This window comes from Chrysemys picta, chromosome 18, assembly GCF_011386835.1.
Source record: "Chrysemys picta bellii isolate R12L10 chromosome 18, ASM1138683v2, whole genome shotgun sequence".
NCBI lineage: Eukaryota > Metazoa > Chordata > Testudines > Emydidae > Chrysemys > Chrysemys picta.
The window spans coordinates 12,613,224-12,635,869 of record NC_088808.1 but is presented as its reverse complement, the minus strand read 5'-3'; the positions used below and the strand labels follow the sequence as shown (position 1 = coordinate 12,635,869).

At 45.5% G+C, this 22,646-nt stretch overlaps 1 protein-coding gene across 7 annotated transcripts in view; it reads right to left on the bottom strand.

Moving 5' to 3' along the window:
* LOC101953340 (collagen alpha-1(XXVII) chain) overlaps positions 1-22,646 on the bottom strand; it is a 258,835-nt gene that overhangs the window by 85,577 nt on the left and 150,612 nt on the right. For all 7 annotated transcript variants that reach the window (XM_065572707.1, XM_065572704.1, XM_065572703.1 and 4 more), the window contains 8 exons: positions 22,212-22,265; positions 22,005-22,058; positions 19,939-19,992; positions 19,577-19,630; positions 17,685-17,729; positions 15,746-15,799; positions 14,449-14,493; positions 3,062-3,115 (listed from right to left, as the gene is read on the bottom strand). In XM_065572707.1, coding sequence (XP_065428779.1) covers positions 3,062-3,115; positions 14,449-14,493; positions 15,746-15,799; positions 17,685-17,729; positions 19,577-19,630; positions 19,939-19,992; positions 22,005-22,058; positions 22,212-22,265 — 414 coding nt within the window. The remainder of the gene's footprint in view (positions 1-3,061; positions 3,116-14,448; positions 14,494-15,745; positions 15,800-17,684; positions 17,730-19,576; positions 19,631-19,938; positions 19,993-22,004; positions 22,059-22,211; positions 22,266-22,646) is intronic.

Sequence of the window (22,646 nt, the reverse complement as noted above, 5' to 3'; positions counted from 1 at the left end):
GTTAATGAGCATTATGAGCTAATGGATGGGACAATACTGCAGTTGAAAATCATGAAGCATCCACAAATTGTCTCAACTGCTCCTGCTGCTGTGAACTCACGTGAAGTTGCAATAGCCCATTAATAGTGTTGAGCTTGACAGCTTCTCCCTTCTGACACTGTAGCAGCGAGTGGACTGAACAGTGGCCCCTGGTTTGTCATCTGAAATGACTGTTTAGTGCCAAGAGGCCATCAGGTTACAGCTGCTGATTTCCCACAAAAAAATTACAGTAAGAAATTCACCATTGGCCACATGTCTGTAGCATCTCAAAGCACCATACAGGAGTTTCATCAATTCTCAGCACCTCCAAGAAGTGGGTTTTCATGATCTCCATTGAAAAGATGGGGAAGTTGAGGCACAGGAAATGAAAATGACTCACTCAAGGTCCCATAATAGTCCATAGCAGAGCTGGGAACAGAACCCAGAAAGGTATCTCCATACCTCCCCATCTTATCTGCTATCCCTTCAGGAGTCTCACCCTCACTGCATATTGCTGAGTTTGGAGCAGTGTGGGCCTGAAAGCTGTGGCACTTTGGTGGAGATTCTGAATAGGTGTCACTATTAATGTTGAGAACATGTTTGGAAATTAAGTCCAAGATTTTCAAAAGTAGATTGCAAGCATTTTGGGGCAAGGTCCATCTTTTTGTTCATTGTTTGTACAGCACCTAGCAGCAGGGGTTTCTGGTCCATGAACCACCACAGTACAAATAATAAATAATAATTTTGGGTGCTTTTGAAGAGTCCATCTTGAGACACCTTAAAAGGGTCTTAAGGTCAGAAGGGCTGAAAATCTGTCCTCTAAAACCAGGCTCTCTCTTTTTTTTTTTTAAAAGGTGTCTTAAGACAGCAGCAAAAATTGAGGCAAACCTTGGCCTTAGAGGTTTATGTTACCACACAGAGACACGTCACCTCCGTTCAATATATCCTTGGCTCCTCCATATCATGATCTTTGGAGATACAGAAAGCCAGGAGTCTTATAGGTGAGTTATAACTCTTTATCAATACTGCATCGTTGTACTTTTGCCTGAATCTATGGTGAAGTGATGTTCGATCTACAGTTCTAACAATAGGTTTACGATTATTCCTGCCTGGATGGATTGGCAACATGTGCAGTGACTCTATGATCCTCAATTGGTAACACACACCTAAATTCACAGTGTATGTGTGCACACTAGCGGGTTCAGGGGGAGGAGTAGGAGTTACAAACATACTGCCAAGTAGATTACACCCAGAATCTGACCTTCCTTCCAATAGTTAGACTGTGTTGGGAAAATGACTCCTGGATTCTAAATATCTATTAAAAACAGATCCAAAGAGGCTGTTGTCACTAGCTGGACCTTGTGAATCAATTGATAATGGCAAGCTTCCTTTCTCAATGTATGGATTTTATTAAAGACCTGTTAGCTACATTGTTCTCTTTGACAATAGTTTGATTCCATTTGCTTCAGCATTACGTTTTGCAGCTTTCTGGATGGAGATTGCTGACACAGCTATGTCAAATGAAAGCATATTTCCCACTTCATTTAGTGCACAGTAACACAGTAAGCTCTAAGATGCAATGCCAGCTGGAATTATGGCTGAGGCTTTGATGTGATGATAGTCACTTTTGTTATATGTAAATTTGCCTTGGGGGAGAAGAAAAGATCTGGTACAAATTTCAGCTGCACTGAGGATTTCCTAGTGCAGATTTTCCTAAGACAGCCTGAGTTTGTCCTGACAGTGATGTAGCATCATCATATTACAAATGCTGAATTCCACCATGAAGGCTGGTTTTGTAATTAACACACTTGCCTGGAACTCAGCAGACCTGGGTTCAATTTCTGGCTCTTCCACAGACTTTCTGTGTAACCTTGGGCAAGTCATTTAATCTGTGCCTCAGTTCCCTTTCTATAAAATGACGTTAACAACACGTAATTTCTTCCACCTTTTGCCTGCCATGTCCATTTCAACTATAAATTCTTTTTAGGCTAGGATTGTCTCATACACTATATGTATGCACAGCACCTAGCACAGCGGAGTCTCCAGGTTTTAGTGTAATATAAGCAATAAAGTTGTTCCAAGACAACACAACATAAACAGAATGTCGTCCTGACACCACAACTTTGTCCCAGAGGACAAAAGTCTGAGGAGCAATCATGAAAAGGGGTGGGGGTACAGTATAATGTACCATTTTATATTTGTATTAACCTTATGGCTGGACTGCTAGCATGCTAGAGGGTGTTAGCATTACTAAAGTGTGCAGTGCAATAACACTATCTTGCTGACAACGAAGAGAACTTAAACTCTGTCTACTGTTTACGCACCGTCCATGTTCTATATCTAATTAATGTAAATGGTGTTAAGACTGGCATCTGCTTAGTTCCATATCTACAGTACTGTGCTCCCTTTGCATCTGAGATTCACGAACAAATCCTGAACGCCTTGCTCAGGCCCCGATCCTGTGGCATTTATGGGGAACTGTGCATGGGCACAGGGATATGCAATGCATGGATCAGTTTGCAAGCTGCACTCCCATTTGCTTCTGCTTTGTCCGAGGTACAGAGTGAAGGACTGGGCCTCACGTTCCCAGAGATGCAGTGACATGATCAGTGATGCTGGTGCATTAATGAGGTGAGCTCTCAAAGCCTGGTAAAGCCCCACCTCTCGTTGAATCACAGGCTTGGGAGGGGCGACAATGTTTGCCAGAGGGAAAAGGAGAAAAGACAGTTGGGAATGTTATTTATGGGCTTCTCACAAGACTATGAATGAATGAGCGAAACTCCCCTCCTGCCCTGGTAATAATTCCGATGTTCAAAAAATTTGTGACTGTCCCTTTAAAGGAGGAACAAGTGGCAATCCCTAAAGTGAAGTAGAACATAAGTTTCTGACTGGCACAAGGCTAACTCATCACATCTTGGAATTGCAACATTCTTCATGGCATTTTGAGTTAGGAAATCTAAACTGTTACATTAAATAATTTCACATACTTCCTTCGCTCTCCTCCCAAAAAATAATAGCCAATTTGTTTGCAAACCATTCCTACCTTCTCTCCCACTATTCCAGGTTCCCCGACTGGACCGATGAAACCCATCAGACCCTGAGAAGAACAGAAGAGTGCAATTAATTTTCTGCTTTATTTCCATAGAGAGTCAACAATGTATTTGATTTTCCTTGCTAGTGGAATTAGCCCACTGTCCTTTGTACGCTGTTCAGCAGTTCTTATTGGCTACTAGAGAGGATAGCGGTGCTCCCAGACATAGGAGTCCCTAATTCAACCAGATGTTTCTGCTTTATGAGACAGTTGGAACTTCAATGCTAGCATCTACAGGAGCCACAAAACACAATACCAGGAACAAATTACTGACTCAGCCAACAGCGTTCGACAGAGAGGCCTAGTTTATGGAGGGTTTTATGTTGCTAATGTTTCCCGACTTTGCTTCTGTAAGCACAGTTCTGCTGGGGATATCAGTGGGGGAAGAGCCAATATAGACAAGACTCGGGTGACCATCAGCATTTTAACCATCATTTTGCGTAGACATGTCTCTGGGGTAGTTAGGATTAAAAAGTCAGCAGCTGCTTGGAGCCCTGTCTGACTAGAGTTGCCATTCTAGGAGCAGCATGGTTGGGATATTTATAGAGAATAAAAGCTAGACCAGATGCAACTGGAGGGATTAACAGAACAGTAGATTTGTCACACTAATCAGAAACCTTCTTGAAAAACAAACCCAGACACAAGATCTTTGGGAATGATCATCATTTGGGATGATAAAGAAACAAACAGAATGGCTTTTAATTATGAAGAAAAAAAATGGCTACAGTATAAAGGTATAAACTGAAAATTCTTGAGAAGCTGTTCACATTGTCTGAGTAAAATAGACCCTCCCAACTCAATAAAAGCTTTAGAAACACAAGGAAAAATTTCTAGTGGGTTTGCTTTAAACGGAACACTCCATTTTCTCTCTTATTGCAGGGCTGTTGGAGCAGCTAACCACCTTGTCCCTCATCCTGGCAAGCTTCGTTACTGTGTCCTTTTTCAGAACCCATAACCGAAGGGATTAATCTCATGTTGAACCACTTCACAACCTGCCAATAGCTGGCATCTGTGGTGTGAATGAAAGCTAAGTTCCAGCTTGTATGGCTATAGAGCGAGCCTTGGCTGCTACTGAGAGGCGGTGGCTGAGCAAGTCTTGCAGATCAGTGTCAGACCATTCTAACGGAGCTCATTGGACTGATTCCTAATGTGTTGTTAGGTGGACTCTTGGAGTTTGGAGGTTTAGGGATGCCTCTGTGGAGCTTAAAACTGCTTTGTGAATTTGCATCCGAAGAAGTGGGCTGTAGTCCACGAAAGCTTATGCTCTAATAAATTTGTTAGTCTCTAAGGTGCCACAAGTACTCCTGTTCTTTTTGCGGATACAGACTAACACGGCTGCTACTCTGAAACTTGTGAATTTGAGACTCTCTGATCTCTCGCCCCATACTCATGCCTGGTGGTCCACAGAGTTGAAACGTTTGGAAAAGGAAGCCGTAGGGTGCTGGGAGAGAATTAAAAAAAAAGGGGGTGGGGATTTCTTAAGCCAGTAAAGAGAGGAGGAACAAAAAAAACCCAAACTGGTCCATTCCAGGAATTCTGCACTTCGAGATGGGGTTCACAAAGAGAGCAGTGGACAGTCCCAATGCAGCTCGACAGAGCTTTCTTTAGTCCTTTGTCCTCATCCCATCCAAATTTAAAGTTCAAGGCTCTTTTGATCTGGGGTTTTGGTTTGATCCATTATGAGAACAGAGGCCAGACACACATCAGATCCAGATATGAACTTCAAAAGTTGCAGAACCATCTTGACTGTATTCAGGAACATGTTAAGGAGGCAGCATGCGCCAGTGAACTGAGAGCCAGGAGACCTGAGTTCTGTTCCTATCTCTGCTGCTGCTGCCTTGTTATGCAAACCTGGGCAGTAGTCACTTAACTACTCTGTTCCAGTTTCCGCAGCTAGCCCCCTACTTCCCCACCTTTGTGAAGCACTGTCCCATGTGCAGATGCCAAACGCTATGTACATTTGCAGTATTATGAAATCACAGGCAGTCTCCCCAGATGTTTAGGCTGGTGTCGTCAGGGGAGTTTGAAGAGGGTTATTTGGGCAGCACTGCCCTGGCAGGATCCATGTCAGGGTTAACTCACAGCAACACCCAGGGTAAATCTCAGAGTGTGTGTGGGAGGGAAGAGTCACTATTTTACTCACAAGAGTTATTTATAACACCCTCCCCCCCGCCCCGCTCCCACACACACACTTTTATTTTACTTTTAAAAACATATTCTACTGTCAGGGGGGGAAAAAATCACTGTTTTTCCACCCCTGTAAATTCCACTTTGATGGAATGGGGCATTTTCAAATCCCCTGTCAATGTTTCAAACCCTTCATTCTCAGCAGAGGAAAGGCAGGTGGGCTCTGCTCCTGCAATAGATCTTCTCTCAGTCCAGCTTGGTTTCTGTCTCCAGCGAGCGACGGCAGATATCTACAATCTCTCACTTGTCACAATTCAGTTTACCTTTTGTGACAAAGTTCCTCCTCTACCTTGGTGGGTCCTGCGCTTACTGGCAGATTTGCTCGCTTCACAGATTCACCCTGTGGGTCAGGAAACAGTCCGGAGACCTTCCCCTCTGGTAGAAGCTATAGTCCAGGTCAATTCCTCCTGTGTTTGATCAGGAGTTGGGAGGTATGGGGGGAACCTGGGCCCGCCCTCTACTCCGGTTCCAGCCCAGGGCCCTGTGGACTGCAGCTGTTTAGAGTGCCTCCTGGTACAGTTGCATGACTCCTAAAACTCCCTGGGCTACTTCTCCATGGCCTCCTCCCAACACCTTCTTTGTCCTCACCACCGGACCTTCCTCCTGATGTCTGATAACGCTTGTACTTCTCAGTCCTCCAACAGTACGCCTACTCACTCTCAGCTTCTTGCACACCTCTTGCTCCCAGTTCCTCACACACACTTCCTCTCCTCTGGCTCCCCCTGGCTTGACTGGAGTAAGCCCTTTCATAGCATCAGCGGGGCCTTAATTAGAGTCAGGTGCTTAACTGCCTCACCCGACTCTTAGCAGGTTAATTGGAGTCAGGGGGTCTATTAGCCTGGAGCAGCCCCTGCTCTGGTCACTCAGGGAACAGAAAACTACTTATCCAGTGGCCAGTATATGTCCCTTCTGCTACTCTGCTGTTCCCAACTGGTCTGGGTCTATCACACTTTGCGCACTGCTAGAGCATCAAGTGATACCACCCTGTTACAAATCAGTCAGTGCAGTCGGCTTACAGGTTATGCAACTTCCACAGGAGCCAAAAGTAATCATCCTCCACAGAGTCACATCCGGAGGGGGGGGGGGGGGGGGAGGAGGAGCCGTGCCATGTAATAAGCAAGAAGAGCCCTTGTTATGCCTGTGTATGAGACTCAGTACTGTAGCTATTCAGAGATGTCGAACACTACAGGGGTCTCTCCACTGACTTCTGCTGATTACCCCGAATGCCTCCATGGACTATATTCTTTTAAATGCTACGAGAGTAGCTGCCACAGGAGCGCCTTCCTGAGGTGCAGAGATGAGCCTGTATGGGAACATCTGACCTTGGATTACACTCAGTCAGGCCAATCTCTAGGCAGGGCCAGAGGTCAAACACACACGCTCTTCCCGACGTTCTCACTCACTTGGCTGGTCGGTGCAATTGTTCACCACGGTCTGGGAGTGGGAGTGATGTCTCATTGAAAGTGGGTTGTTAAGGAGGCAGCTGGGAAGGTGAAGAGCATATCGGAAGCGATTAAGCTTGGAGTGAGATGCCACCTTTAGCAATTTGTCCAGCAGTACGCAACAATGACTTGCCAGGAGACTGAGATGCGATCACGTCATGACGCAAACCCTGGCCAAGCCCAAAAGATGCCTACCATCCAGGATGCACAGCTACCCCCGTGGAATCAGGATGTTGCCAGCCGCTCCTGCAGCTCCACGGAAGATGGGAGGAAACACAAACTGATTGTAAAAGTATTGTTTTACTAGGGACGGGGGTCAAGCTCAGTGTAACTTTGGGAACTTGCATTCTCAATGATCATGATAAAGCAGGCTATGGAATGAATGCTTGTATGGTAAGCTCTTTGGATCATCTCTTTTTCTGGGTTTGTACAGAGCTTCGCACAGTGGGGCCCTGGTTGGAGACCACGGTTCTAATGCATGACTGCAATACAAACAAACAAACAATACAACAACCACCACCCACAGCGGGACTCAGAAGAAAGCCTGGAACTCAAGTTTGATGTTGTTTCCAGGCTGTTGAACCAGTATCTCTCACAAGAACCAGCATCCTCTTCTGCAAGAATTTTAAAATGCTCCCAGCCATACCCTGGTTCCATAACTGAAGGAATCCTACTGCACCAGGATGCATATCAGAAAGAAATACCCAACACCCACACTATGAGACATAGAAAGGTGAAGCCGTGTTTATCCAAATGGCCAAGAAAAAGCCTGAACTGTTCAACACAGGAACAAAGTGGTGGAGAAGGTAAAGACATGACAATATGTGACCACTAGGTGGCACAGTCAATGGATCAATTATCTTTTCAATCAGACCCAGATACAAATACATAGTTGTTAACTATTAGTTATTTTCAGAGCCTGGACATAAGGCCATAAACACAAAGGCTGATCGTCTAGCACAGGGTAGAATGATCAAGCAACTTAAATGAAGAAGCATGTAGGCTGAAAGCCACCGTAAAAGGTAAAAAGTCAAATGTTTCTCAGTTTCCTTGAAAACCCAGTGATTTCAGGGCCTCTCCCCCAGGTGAAAAGGCATATGAAATTCAGAGACTAATTAAAGTGTGTCCCACCCAACATTATAGGCACCTGCAATGAACAAAGCTATTGATACTGTTGAAAGCAAGGCCATTTTAGAATATTTCCTAAGGACTGGGTATACAGCCTTCCATGTCAAAATGGATGCCCCCCATGGAGCGCCAGTTTACATCATGGGAAGTCTTTATGGAAAGAACTTAATAGGATGGCAAGACTGAGAAAACTGAGGAAGCTACTAGCTGGGTGAGCTGGATGGAAAGTGAGAGAGAAATGTGATACATTTTCTGTGTCCAGGCCTCCTGATGTGAGCAATTTCAGTGCTATAGTGATAGGTTATTGGAACAGAAACGGAGCATTAACCTTGAATAAAGAGTTCAAAACAGAGTACGAACAATATGTCCCCAGGGGATCCTATTTCCGTCACAAGTTCATCATCTCAACCACCGGGGAGTGGCGGATGCATTATCACATACATTGCAAATACAAGCAGGCAGGAGACAAACGCTTCACACTCCACTTTTTGTGGCAGAATGGGGGAAGTAATGAGGGTTGGTTCTTAGTATAGCATCTAGCTCCAGTAAGAGATGTAGAGAGATCACTACACTGGGGGCATATGTTCTTATTTATAACGCAAGGGAAGACATCATTGCTTCATGTGAACCTAGTAACAAGAGGACTGCGTGTAGCAACATAGCTAGATGGAAGAAGCAGAAGACCCAGTGGTGTAAGATCACTTTCAGCACAGGTGTCCCTCTGGCTCTTGCAGCCAGTGTATTATCTGTTCTATGATGAGCTAACTTTAGCCTGAGAGATACTTTTGAAAGCATACACAAACAACATAGTTGTGTCTAGGCAAAATAAAGTCCCACTGAGTTCATCGGGTAATCTGAAATCACTATGGGGGCTTGGCTTACAATGCTCTTTGCTGGCCAAATTGTGATAGACACACTTAATAGAACACAGGAAACAACAATACATGCCTTAAAATATTACCAAAAGAGCCAATGATGGCAGATACTGACCAGCATATCCATGGGAGAAATGTAGACATAGATTGCTGTCACTTCTACAAAATGGACTCTGTGTAAAATATTTTTCCAACCTCCCAGCAACTGCCAGGAAATCAAACATAGCAACACACACAACTTCAAGGACCATGTGTAATAATGCACATGAAATCCCAGCAGCAGTGGCTGCATGGATAAAGTCCCACAGTAACCAGTAAAGAATGTAAAACATTTACATTGGATGAGGAGTTCAGTATGTCCTGGCTTATCATGCAGCCCCGTTACAATTAAGCTTGTCCCCTTTGCTGCAGCTCGGCAATGAATCATGCACCATTTGAAAAACCCAACCAACAGCTGAGCGCAGTGTGAGCACATGCTCACAGGCATAGGGTGCCCGCCAGCAGGAACCAATCACTGGCCCCTGGTGTTTTACTGGTTCGTTAGAACTGAAAACAAAACAAACGGAAGCAGAAAGGAATGGAGGGTAACGTACAATAATCTCATTTAGATGAAAGAAAGGGAAAGTAAAACAGTAAATATCACTGATTTCGGAGGCCACTCTGACCCGTGCTGCATGACTTGCATTGAATTTTCTATGTGGTTTTAACCCTCTGCACACCAAGCTCAGACCCCACCCTCTGGCTTTAGAATTTTCACGCTTCTCTTTGAGCACTGAACAAAAGATATGTTTTGACATGTTGACCAAACACCTGGTCTCGCAAGGAAGATTCCTGCACTGCAATGCCTGTAGACCTGGAAGCAAAGGGCCACACAGCTCAGAAGCACTAGTTCCCCAGAGGAATGATGGTACAGAGGTTAGGGTGCTACCCTGGGTCTCAGGAGACTTGGGATCAATTCCCTGTTCTGCTACTGACTTCCTGTTTGACCTCAGACAAGTCACTTAATCTCTCTGTGCCTCAGTTCCCCCTCTGTAAAATGGGGATAGTAGCACTGCCCTGCTTCCAAAGAGGTGCTGTGAGGGTAAATACATTAAAGCCGGAGGTGCTCAGATACTCTGGTAGTGGGAGCCACGTAAATACCTTACACAGGAATTTATACCTGGATGTGGGACGCCTGCAGAAGATAGCCACTGACTCTCAGAGAGAATTAGATACAAGTGAGAGGCACGGGACTAATGGAGATGGGACTAAGCCAGATAGTAAAGAGCTAGGTTAGCTGTCTTGACCTCAAAGTACTCAGAAATCTTAACACTACTCAGGGAAAGCTGATAATTAGAGAGGGGTCTGCAACGGGCACAAAATCTTCACTGTTGGATCTTCAAAGGTCAAGCGTACAGCATCACTGTACTCCCCCCATGTGACTGGTAAGTAGCTGAACATAATGTCCAACAGGATGCACCGTAGCCAGATGGCGATTAGTTATTCTTTTGTTAAAGATGAGGGGAGGCACTGAGATGTTGCTGCTGGAAGAGAATTTGCTCCTTGTTCAGAGCATAGGTCATGCTCATGCTCTCCCTGCTGCTCCTGCTGACATGGTTGATCATTAGTCTTTATGGTCCCCAGCACAAGGCAGGCAGGGGGTCTTTGCCCCCGGGGCACTGTTCCCCAGTTTGTTATTCTGTCTCCTGCAGGGGGAAGGCAGGTGTCTCCTCACCTCTGGTGTCGTCTTGGTTTGGTTTCTGCCTCCGGCATGGACACTCCAGCAGTTCCCATCCTTGGGGCCTGTTTTCACACAGTTCAGTAACAGGGAAGGCTGGTGTCTTGGCCCTTGTGGTGTCTTTGCTCACTCAGTTTCTGTCTCCACCTGCTGGCAAGGAAGGGTTAAACCGTGCAGATCCAGGCTGGAGGGGATGGGGAGCTGCGCAGCTGGAGACCTTTCAGCATTTAGAGAGCAACCTCTAGTGAATTTCCTGAGTCAGTTTCTTTGCAATGGAGATGTAAGGAATCAGGGGCCACCCCACTGGTCTTAAAAACTCTCAGCAAATGCTCAAGTAACATTGGAAATCTTTCCACAACTCCCATGTTTGCTTAAACAGACGGACCTGAAAGCAGAGTGCTTGCGCCTAGCGAGGAGATGTATACGTGATCTTATTTCACACCATCACGCTGGCTGCTTCCAACCAGAGGCAGTTGCTACCGAGTGCCTAGCAGCAACTCTGAAAAGCCTCATCGCTGACACAGAAGCTATGGGGGCCTCTCAGACAGCACCTTTGTCTGGGAGAGGCAGGAAATAGGGGAAGTTCAGATCTTTCCTGGGCTGGAAATCTGGGGTATAGTTTCCCCCCCCCCAAACCACTTCCACCACAGTTCTATGAAGAATCCCCAGTATTGGCTTCCCCTGACCCAAAGCTCCAAATGATGCTCTTTGGAGGGGGAGGAGAGGAAATACTCTAAGCACTGTCTAGCAAAGGTGTGCTAGGAAAGGAAGTAATTTATCACGAACCTGGTGTGACGTTTTTGTTCTAATGACATAACTGGTAAGGAAACGGAATTTTTTCTAGACAGAGACTAATTGAGTAAAAATAGTCCAGCCAGCTTTCAGATCCCTGTTCTGGCTTCAGTATCAGCAAAGGCCAGCTGTGTTTTCTTTTCACTGAATGGGGCCTATAGTTTTTATTCACAGTCAGCCTTGAGGGACTTAAGGATTAATAATCATGATACTCTGTCCTTCTGCACGACCTTCCAGCTGAGGGTCTCAAAGCACTTTCTAAACGTTCATTATTATTTGCAATACAACAGCACCTAGAGTTCTCAATTGACATCAGAGCCCAGCATACATAGAACTAGAGCTCTGCAAATCCATGGACATCCTCTCTATATCCACAGATATCTGTGAATCATTTTTGTGGATCAGATGTGGATATCAATTTTGTGTCTGCGCAGGGCTCTAGGTAACTGGGTTCAAAAAAAGAATGAGATAAGTTCATGGAGGATAGGGTAGTCAATGGCTATTAGCCAAGGTGATCAGGGCACAATCCCATGCTCTGGGTGTCCCTGAGCCAGAACAGGATGACGGGATGGATCACTCAATAATTGCCCCGTTCGGTTAATCTCTTCTGTAGCATCTGGCACTGGCCATTGTCTGAAGACAAGATACTGAGCTGGATGGGCCATTGGCCTGACCCCGTATGGCTGCTCTTATGTGCTAGAAGCTGTACAGAGTAAGAACTGAGAGCAAGAGATTGTCCCTGCCCCAAAGAGCTTACACTCCAAATTGATTACGCCTCTTACTGCCACCTGCAGTGGGGGTTACCCTTCTCATTCTGCAGGGGTGAAACTGAGGCACAGAGAGTTTAAGGGAGTTGCCCAAGTTCACTCAGCTGGTTGGCAGCAGACCAAGAACGAACCCAGGTCACTTGACTTCCAGCCCAGTGTTTTATATGATAAGATCAACCTTCCCCATTTAAATTGTCTGCTAATACAATTCAGCATTTTGTGTTCCTGTAGGTTCTTCCTTTAGTCAAGTGAAACTTACAGAGAATGGAGAAGTTTGTGCACTGAGAGGATTTTGTTTTATAGTTTATTTTCTCTATTTCTCTACCTCCCCATAAGCCCCATTTAATTGTTTAAAAACAAACAAGTGATCTTGTTGAAAGAAACGGAAAATGACCCTATTCTAAGCACCTCTGCTTCTTCTTTGTGGACCAAATATTTATTATTTCAAACATTAATAAATAAATAGATCAGGAAGTGGTGAGCATTCTCTACTTTAATTGAAGCCAATGGGGGTTGTGAGTGATCAAATTTCTCTGTATTGAGCCCCGAGTCCGAAGAAAGTTCTGTAAAGTACTTTTGGTGTGAGCTGCAGGAGGTGGTAATATTAACGATACATCAGTGGAGCTCAAAGCACTTTACAAAGGAAGTCGGTATCACTATCCCTGTTTTTACAGATGGGGAAACTGAGGCACAGAGAGGGGAAGTGTCTTGCCCAAGGCCAGTGGCAGAACTGGAAATAGAACCCAGGTCTCGTGAGTCTCAGTCCAGTGCTCTGTCCAATACACCTCCATGCCCCCTGGCATTGTTTGTTTCATTGTTTGTTTGTATAATCTGCTTGAAAATGTCTTTGAAAAGAAGCCATTGGAACGTATTTGGTCTCTCAGTTTGTGCTATGCAAAGTTTGCTGAGATATATAAATCCCTTGATCTGCCCTAAAAAATTAAGACACTAACAGGGAACTTTAGCCTCTGGATATAGGGCTGGTATCTGTGTGCCCTAAACGTGTCCCAGATGCCCCGAAAACCAAGGGTATAGTTGCAAGCTTTGCGGACAGAGGCCAGCTCAGAGTTTAAGGTAAACAGGCTTGAGACATTATGTCCCTGAAGTAGGAACAAGAACATCAGGAGGCTGACTGATGTCCCCAGTTTTGCAAGGGCCTGCTGGTTATACGGTGTTAGTTTGATAGTATTGGCGGTGTGCATGGTGCTTTACGGAGAACTAACTAACTTTTTCAATCTAGCCAAACCCCTGAGAAAGTCTTGCTAGTACTGACAATTGCCCTTTGTGACACTGGCTTTTGAACATGCTTGGTCAGAGAGCCATGAGACAAATGACCTCCAGCTGTTGGATATAAGAGAACAAAGATCCAGGGAGGCTGAAAAACCAAACCAAACAAACCAAAGACCTTGCCTGACAAGAAACGAAAAGCCTAGGGAAAGATGGCTGCCAGGAGACGTTGCACGTCCCTCTGCCAATGGCTGGTCAGCCGCTCAGTTGCTCTGGCCAAATCAGCCGCGTCCAGCTCGATGTGGTCATGTGAGAACGAGAAGAATGTGTTGGAGGCTCTGTGGCTGCAATTTCAGGGCTGGTAGTGGGTAGGTAGGTTGGTTTTGATCACACAAAGATGGGGAACATTTGTTTCTTTTTCCCTGAACCTTGTGGTTTCCCTGAAGCTTATGGAGATGATGCATCTTCCTGTGTTTCCTAGTCAGCACATTCTCTTCTATTGTGCAATGAAGCAGTGCTCATCACTGTTCTCTTGTTGCCAAAAGCATAAACCTGCAAGATGCTGAGTGCCCCCTGCTTCAAGGAAGCGCAGCACCTCACGGGTGGGGTCAATACAATGCTGGACCAGGCAGCCAGTGAGGGGGTATTGACCATGAAAAGACTCAAGAAAAGAACTCAAGAAACTGATGATTATTTCTATCAAGTTTGCATGGGGAAACAGCCTTAGCATCTGATTCGTATCTCCTATTGCGTCTCAGGCGCCTCAGGGCAGGGACCCATTATTTTGTAAACTGTCCGCAGGGTACTATGTGCACCTATAAATACCACTGACAACATATGGACATTTGAGAGCCACCCACTGGGTCACTGATGCTCTGAGGCTGAGCTAATTGGAACTGGGCTTAGTGATGAAAGAATCCATTTTGTTGGGAACCAATGATTTTGCAAGAAAAGTAGGAATAAGGAGAGGCCCTTGAGGATGAAAAGAATACAGGGGCAAGGAGGGCAACAATTTTCTGTGCCTCTCTGGAAAAGTTATTTTTACACACATACACACACGATATTTCACATATTATAAAATCGCAGTGTTTACAAAACACCTGATCTTCAGCAAACAGGTCAAGATTCTGCCCCATACCAGGGATGCATAGGGAAATGGGTACATGCGAGACATTCAAATGGACAAAGAAAATAAGGAGTTTACCTGCTCACCAACTTTTCCTGTCCGCCCTGGATGTCCTGGCTCACCCTGCATTGAGATGGAGAGAGGTATCACAGAAGGCTAACTCAGTGCTGCTTTGTCAAAGGTCTTTCTCCGAAAGGGTTAAACTCCTGGTGTCTCAACTGCAGCATAGCAGGATTAATGACAGGCGTAACTAAATGTTTTGGGTGAGTAGTGCTGGGTCTCAGACACTGAGAGTTCCAGCACTAACAAGCCTTGTGCAACGACACTGCACCAAACTTGTGCATCAGCCCACTTTTTAATGAGATCAAGCCTTCAAAATAGGTACTTCCAAGCTGTCTACAATTTCCAAGAGCCTGTTAATTAGGAAAGAACAGTCAGAGTCAGTGCTAACATGACAGATGCAATTCTGTGGCCAGATTTTCAAGAGAGCTCAGCTCCCATTTGAGCACCAAAATAAGGAACCGAATTTCTAAAAGCTCAGTACGTTGGGTGCAAAATTCTTTGGAAAACTTCAGGATCAATTGTGGGTGCGGTGCACCTGAAAATCCAGCCTCTGGTGGTGACTTTGATTACCTACTGTGATCACCATTAAAAAGTCAACTTCTTACAATCATTCAGAGGGTGTGGCCCGAGGGTGGAGAGAAAAGCACAGGGATGTACATAAGCCCAGACTGACCAGGGAGAAGGGAGGGTTGGTCCAGGGAAGTGTCTGAGTAACTCAGGACAGGCTGTCTAAAAGACAGTCACTGCTAACCTGGTGTTGTCTCTGGATCACAGCAGCTGCATTTTCTCAGTCAGCAGATATTGTGACTCCAGATGTGCTGCCAGAACAGATTTTTGTTATTTACTTGTTTAAAGAGCTGCCTTTTTTTTTTTTTTGGCTGGGGGTGGGTATTGTGAAGAGCAGGCTGCTCTTGGACTAGCTCCTCCTGCTGCCAATGAAACAGCAGAGATAGGAATGGTTAGCACTGTTTCAGAATAAAAAATGGAGAGGCAATGGAAAAACAATTAAACAGTTTAATATCAAAAGAGAAACACACTTGTTTATAATAAAGCATGTGGTTTAAAAATGCACAGTCATTCTTCCACAGAAACCAAGCTGAGGTTGAGCTTCCAGAAGCCGAAGACAAAGAGAAATGCAGAGAGAAGAGCAAATCCTCACTGCCCAGTTTCATTTCTAGGATGGAAACTGGAAGCTCGGCACACGTTAAACGTGAGGGGTTCTTGAAGTTTAACTCCAGTCTTGAATTCCTCTTCCCCCTGGCTCCCACCCCAACCCGTCAGCTCTCTGGTATGAACACCCCTCCCGCCTTACCTTTGAGCCATCAGGGCCAGGGTTTCCAGGAAATCCCTTCCTGCCAGGTCGACCCTGAAACACACAAAGGATGATGAATATAAAAGGCTCAATATTGTCTTTGCTCCCAGCTGTTGCAGCTGCCCTTGATCACTGCAGCCACAGCCTGCATGACCTGATGCAACTTACAAATAGAGCTGGGTGACATTTTTTTGGCAAATAATAAATTCACTGAAAAATGCATTTTTGGGGGCACGGAAACTATTTATGAATTTGGGTCAGAGTCAGTAAATAGTTTCCACTGACAAAAAAGCCCCCAAAACCAAAATTTCAAAAACAGCATTTCAAATAGTCATTCAAAATGTTTGACCCAGACAAAGGGGTTGGGGTTTTTTGCTTTTTCATTTCACAGAGAAAAAAAAATACGAAAAATCAGTTTTGGTTAGAAACAAACCTGAATTTTTCAGTTCAGAGGCCGAACTGAAAAATCAATGATTTGCTCAGCTCTGCTTAAAAAGTAGAGTCTCCAAAAGAATCCAGCTTACAACATCCCAAAGCAGCCCTTCTAGGCACCAGGGCACAATGCCTTGGCCCTGGGTCTGATCTCTGGATGACCTGGATCCCAGCTCGAGATAGAAACTGCATGTGTAAGGAAGTCTCTGCTCCACCATTAGGCAAATTTCATCTCTTCAGCATCACACCAGAAGTGCAGCATGGGCGTTGTAAGAAATGAATGGAAGGGCTGTATTGCTGACCTTTTAATGCTGGGTAATTATACACTGCATTCATTGGGCATCCAAACACTCCCAGCAGCCATCTGTGCCTAGTGCCAGTTCAGGCTCCAGCATCCTGAGCCTCTAAAGACAGCGTCTTCCTAGTGCCAGCATGAGCTTCATCACAGCAGCGCCCCACAGAAACTAGCTGGGATTGGGGAGCCTGAGCTTCCTGGCAACAATACCCCACTGGTACCAGCGAGAATTCAGCCAATATGAGCTTTCTGGCAGCCGTGGCCACCACTGATGAGTGCAAACTGTTGACTCTGTGCGTGAGTATATATACCCCATGCTTATCACGCATCAAAGCAGGAATACACTCCCAAACCAATGGACCGGTGAAAACTTACTCCCTGCCCGGGAAAGCCACTTCAGTTTCTGCCCTAGCAGCTAGGGCTGGAATGGATTTATAGCATCAGATCTTTGGTAGCAGCCAATACCTGGTTTTATAGAGGGCAGTGAAAATTGCTGTATCAACGCACGGGCTCAATAGCAATAAGTTGTATGTGGGGGACCCATTAGAGTACACCCAGATGGTGAGATTTGGTTACCATTATATCAGGATCCTGCAAATATTCTCAGAGGTCATAAAATCCTGCAGTGGTGAGTTCCAAAGATATGACTATATTCCTTTTGTTTATCCCAAATGTACTGCTCTGTTGTTTTGATTGAGGGTCCTCTACTTTTCACATTATGGGGCAGACAAAAGGACTTTTTAAGTCCACTATATCCTTGTATTTCTCAATCCATCCTTTTTCTTGCTCGTCTCCTTTAAAAACAAATGCAGCATTCAAATGAGACCAGGGACATATTTTTTAATCAGGGAAGCCAACATGGGGGTGAGTTATGGAGCTAGGTCCAAGTCACACAGTTTGCACTTGGATCTGAATTATCCCAAAGTTTGAGGGTGTATATATGGAGCTTTAATCTAGCCCCACCTTTAGTTGAATATTAAGACATTATATAGCCCCCATCCAACGCCCAGTGGGAATCTTTCCATTGATTTCCATGGACGTTGGATCAAACCCTTGTTGCACATAGACAATACAATGCTTGCCAGCAGGACCATTCTTTGACTGAAACAGGGGGTTCAAATCTTTCATTTTTATTTCCAACCTCAAATGCCTGGTGAGGTGTATGGAGCTACTTAGTAACTGACCAGGCCACTCGAGAGCAGTGAAACCTACCTCTGGACCAGGGGACCCTGGTGGCCCTATGGGTCCTTCATCTCCCTAAAGGGGAAAAAAAGAAACTAGTAAGAAAATCTTATAGGTCTGTTGGGTTCCAGAAATGCTATGAAAGTAAATAGCTTGTAATACCATCAGCATTTAAATACACAATCTCCGGGCTTACGCAACCGCTGTCTTGTCATAACATTTTAACAGTTCCATCCCATCAGACTGGAAAGGAAGATTATCAGAGCACTTCTTTCCGGGAGATCTCATCACCATTTCAGTGCAGCCAGATATGTCTGTGGAGCCATCCCAGTGCCAGAGGAATAAACCTAAAGGCAAATCCTGCCTATGGATGCCCACCGGAAATTCCCAGAGAAGTTAACGGCAATTGCATGTGTTTACCAAAGGGAAGAATTTTGCCCACAAGATACTGTACTTGATCACGGGCATCTGATTAGTTTGGTTTGGCCAAGGACGCAAACCCCAGAGAGCTTGCTCTTTTTGCCCCAGGTGCAAGGTTTCTCACAGACTTTCACACATATCAAATATACTGAGGGTTTTCCTTCACTTTCACACAGGACACTAGATTGGCTCCACTACTGAGATTTCCCAAAGGCTTACATGGCAATTGGACTAGGCCCTGCATCTGGGTTCCTCGTCAGTTTCTGTTTAGTCTGGATCAGATTTTAAGTTTCCAGGAGACCTTCAATTAAGCCACAGGATGGTGATCTCAAATGTCTAGCCTAAACCCACAATAGAAAGAGAAATTGAAGTGCTCTTAGCCCACCCATTGCTCTAGTGGTTTTGAGTTCGACCATTAGGACCACTAATAGAAGCCACGTGGTCAAGTGGACTGACCATGGGATTGGAAGTCAATGAGACCTGATTTTGACACTGATTCACTGTGTGACCTGGGGTGAGCCACTTAATCTATGTCCTGGTTTCCCCATCTGTAAATTGGATAAAATACTCTCCTATCTCACAGAGGATGGGGAGGCAGGGGGTCATGCAGATGAATCAGTTAATGCTTGTAAAAGCTCTTTTAAAATGACAAGTGCTAAATAAGGCTAAGAATTATTATTGCTATTATACCATGCTTTCAGTTCATGCACTGAATTTGGATTATTTTCACAGGGCTACAAATGTAGATGGCTCTTGAAAGACAAAAGACAACGAGTTGGATTTTCCGCTCAGGCTGATGTAAATCAAGAGACGCTACAGTGAAGTGGCTGGAATGACACTGGTGTAAAGCTGCTGTGAGCAGAGGAGAATGAGGCTCACTGTCTCTGCCCTAAAGTGTTTCCAATTCAAGGGTCACTAAAGTCAATGGCAACCCCCCAGTGAGGGGCATAATTAAGCCCTGAATGAAGGCACAACACGATGGGCGAAGGCAGCAGACCTGGGTTTATGCAGCAATAAGGTCATGAGCACATGATGGAGAATAAGGAGTACATCCTGTTCATTATTTATTTTAGAAGATGATGTTACTCTGTGGGGAAGACCAGGGGTTGTAGGCCTCACATTAGAAAATGCGCTTTAAGGCAATGTGTGAAGGAACACAGAATAGAGGCACATTGGACCTTGGGCCAGGAAAGGAGGATTTTCAGGCATAGGGGCCTGAGTGGAAGAAGGCACCAAGATGAGGTGTAGAAAAAAGAAGCTAATGGGGTGGCTCAGCCTCTGTTGGATGCACGGATTGAGGGGAGCATGTAGCCCCTAGCGCTAACCCAGGTGGATCTGTGATTTTGCAGGTTTCTGATTGGTGACTGAGACGGAGTATCTGCTCCCAGGTGCAGATGGAGCAAACGGTGGAGATGGAGCAAACCTTGGGCCCCATTTATGCAAAAGATTAACGTTTCTTGGACAAGAACGGCATTTGGCTTTGGAAGCACATGGACACTTACCTCTTGGCCAGGCTGTCCTCTCGGCCCAGGTAAACCTCGTGCTCCGGGTTTCCCCTGCAATGGATCCAAAAGAAAAGGTTCTCAGAAAACAGAAGCATAAGCTCTGAGGGTCCATTAAAGTGAGACAGGTCTCTTTCCAACACACATTGCCATGGGGCAGGATCCAATGTCAATTTTGTTTCAGGAAAAAAAGAAAAATCCCACTCTTGGAGGGACCTCAATCCAAAACAGACCAAACCGGAGTCTCAGCCAGAACAATCTCCAGGAATCTCCAGGGCTTTCCCCCCACCCCGCTTCCCACAGCTGTGTTTTCACTGGCTGTTTCCAACTCAGCACAAGGCTTCTATCTGAGAGCCACTCACCTTCGGGCCTTCGGGGCCATTTTGTCCTGGTGGGCCAATATCCCCTGGAAAGCCCTAGAGAGAATCAGAAATGGTTGGTGTTACATTAGAGAGCTTTCTGGAAAGGCTTCCTGTGCTCTTCTAAGAGCTCTTCTAAAGATTTAACTTGATGCTTCGTGTTGTGACGAGCATCATATGCTGGCACTGTGCACATACAGGCCACTGTGGGGCATCTGCAGGGACTGAAGCAGCTTTGAAATAACCAGATGAAATCCAACATGTGGTAGAGGGTATCAGTAGAAAAGAGATCTAGGTTATTGGTTTAAGTAAGAACAAGGCATCCCTTCTGTTAACAGCCCCTTTTTGGTCCATCTCCTTGCAAAATTCACTGTTGTAAGGGCCTCCCTGTCGTTGCATATTTAAAAATGGCATTTTGGTTTTTAATTCATCTTTATTAGACAGTATATAATCTCATTTCTCAGAGAAATAAATCACCTGCCTGAATGACAAAGGGAAGTAGGCTACGAATTAGGAAAGGTGCTGACATGCTCATTAGCTGCTGTCTTTAACCAAACAGTGACCCCCTTTCCATCCACAACCCATTCACTGAAGAAACAAAGGAATCCATAGTCATTTCCAGTAGAAACAAAGAACAAGAATTACTAAGTGATACCACTTGACAGAGAGCCATTCCAGGCCCAGCAAAATACCAGAACACTGATGAAAGGAAAACAGTCTATCAGCCAGCACTACAAGTGGCTCTCAGGCTCACGACGTACATTTTCTAATTATTAATAAGGGCGTGAACCACAACGTGCTACAGAGAAATTGCTCTTGTACCTGAAGAGATCACAACATGGTTTTGGGCGAGGACAATGGGGTTGTCTTCTAACATGAACAGTATTTGGTTAAAAAGATTCCCAGGTTACCCACAACAGAGGCTAAAAGAATAAAAAGGGAAGAACTGAGACCCACTGTAGGATGGTGATGAACCTGCTGAGCTGAAAACCCATTGCTGTTTTCCTCACCATGACTGATGGATCATCTTCCAGAGTGGAAGAGTGGGCCCCCAGTCCTCTCTCCTGACCAATAAGCAAACTTTCTGAAAGGGTTTGGCTCAGGAAATTAGCTCTTTCCCCGGGAGGGGAGCAGCAGCAGAAAACAGGCTGGAGAGCTGCATGATGAGCGGGGGCCAAGTGACCAAAACAGCTATGGGACCTTGCTTGGACAGGCGAGGGATGCCATGATGGTTATATCTATTGCTCCACGGGAAAGGAGAGAGGGCTGGACAAGCTGGGTTCGTGTCCTTGGGCAACTTGCTTCAGCTTTCTAAGCTTCAGATCCCCTATTTGTAAAATGGGGATGATACCTCCTTTCTTAGTGTGCTTCGAACCCTATAGAGGAAAGCTAAGCATTATTAGTGATTTAAGTGATTGTAGGAAATGAGGAGAGAACAGACTACAACAAGTGGGGCCTTGGTATCACACTGAGGTAGAGAGAGGATTGGGACTGTTGGCCCAAGGACTCCATCCTCTTGGTCTCACTATACATCACTGCAGCCGGGTTGGAATGTGCGAGGCGCTTACTGTATAGCCTGGAGTTTTGAAACCCCCAGAGATTCCATGGAGTGGGGAGGGAGGGAGGGAACCGTCTGAAGATAAAACACAGAGGAGGGATCCTTATGCAAACTGACAACCTGTCAGTGCAGCACTACGGCAGTGAGTTCAACAGGAATTTGCCTGTGCTTTGCTAGCAAAGACTTCAACCCTGCACCCACATGGAGCATTACTGGTTGAGTCAGAAGCAAAGAATTCCACTGAATCTATAGATGTAGCCACCTGAAGAGTGGTTTCCAAGACTGGCAGGGAGGTGAGTATCTAAATGATTCCTAAATTAAAACCCAAGCTGGAGTTCAAAGGAGGTGGAATCTCAGCAGCGAAGTAGCCTGCAGCTGTCCAACGGACGTTTCTCATTTTCTCTTTGCAGCGAGGATCGCTTGGGAGGTGGGGGAAGTATGAAGGTTTGCCAACAAAGAGAGGCGGCAGAAATCAAGAAAGAAAGGAATGATCAGAGCTGAAGGCACATACCTCAGGACCGGGTGGTCCTGGAAACCCGACTGGACCTTTGTCACCAACCTTTCCCTGCCAAATCAGAAAACAAGGGTGAATGTAAGACAGCTGCTGAGGTTCCTGTTTAGAATAACATCCACCCTGCCGAGCCGTCTTTCCAGCTGGGCACTGAACTCTTTAGAGGCAAGATTAGGAAACAGAAGATGGTTAAAAGGCATTACTTACAAGGGGACCTGGCTTCCCTCGGGCTCCTGGTATCCCAGGAAAGCCCTGACTGCCCTGGGAAACAGAGAAACAATTTTTCAGTAAACAGAATTAAACAGATGCAAAATAACCACTGTAAAGCCCCCACCCCATGCTTCTGCAACAGCGAGAGAATCTTTTCATCCTGACAACTCCAGTCATATCCAGTGCTCTGGGGGGTGGATGACCACAGCATGGAAGAACACAGTAGAACAGATTAAACCTGCCAAGCATAAGCCTCTCTCTTTTCCCTTGGTGCATTCATACACCAGGATATGGGGCGGGACCTCAGCATGCGTAAGGGGAGGAGAAAGGAGTCAGCTGTGATGGCTCATGGGGCTGCCTGGTATTGTCACCAATACAAGGCTGGGGAAGACTGTCCTGAAGGAGAGGACTTTAGGAGTTACTCGTTTAAAG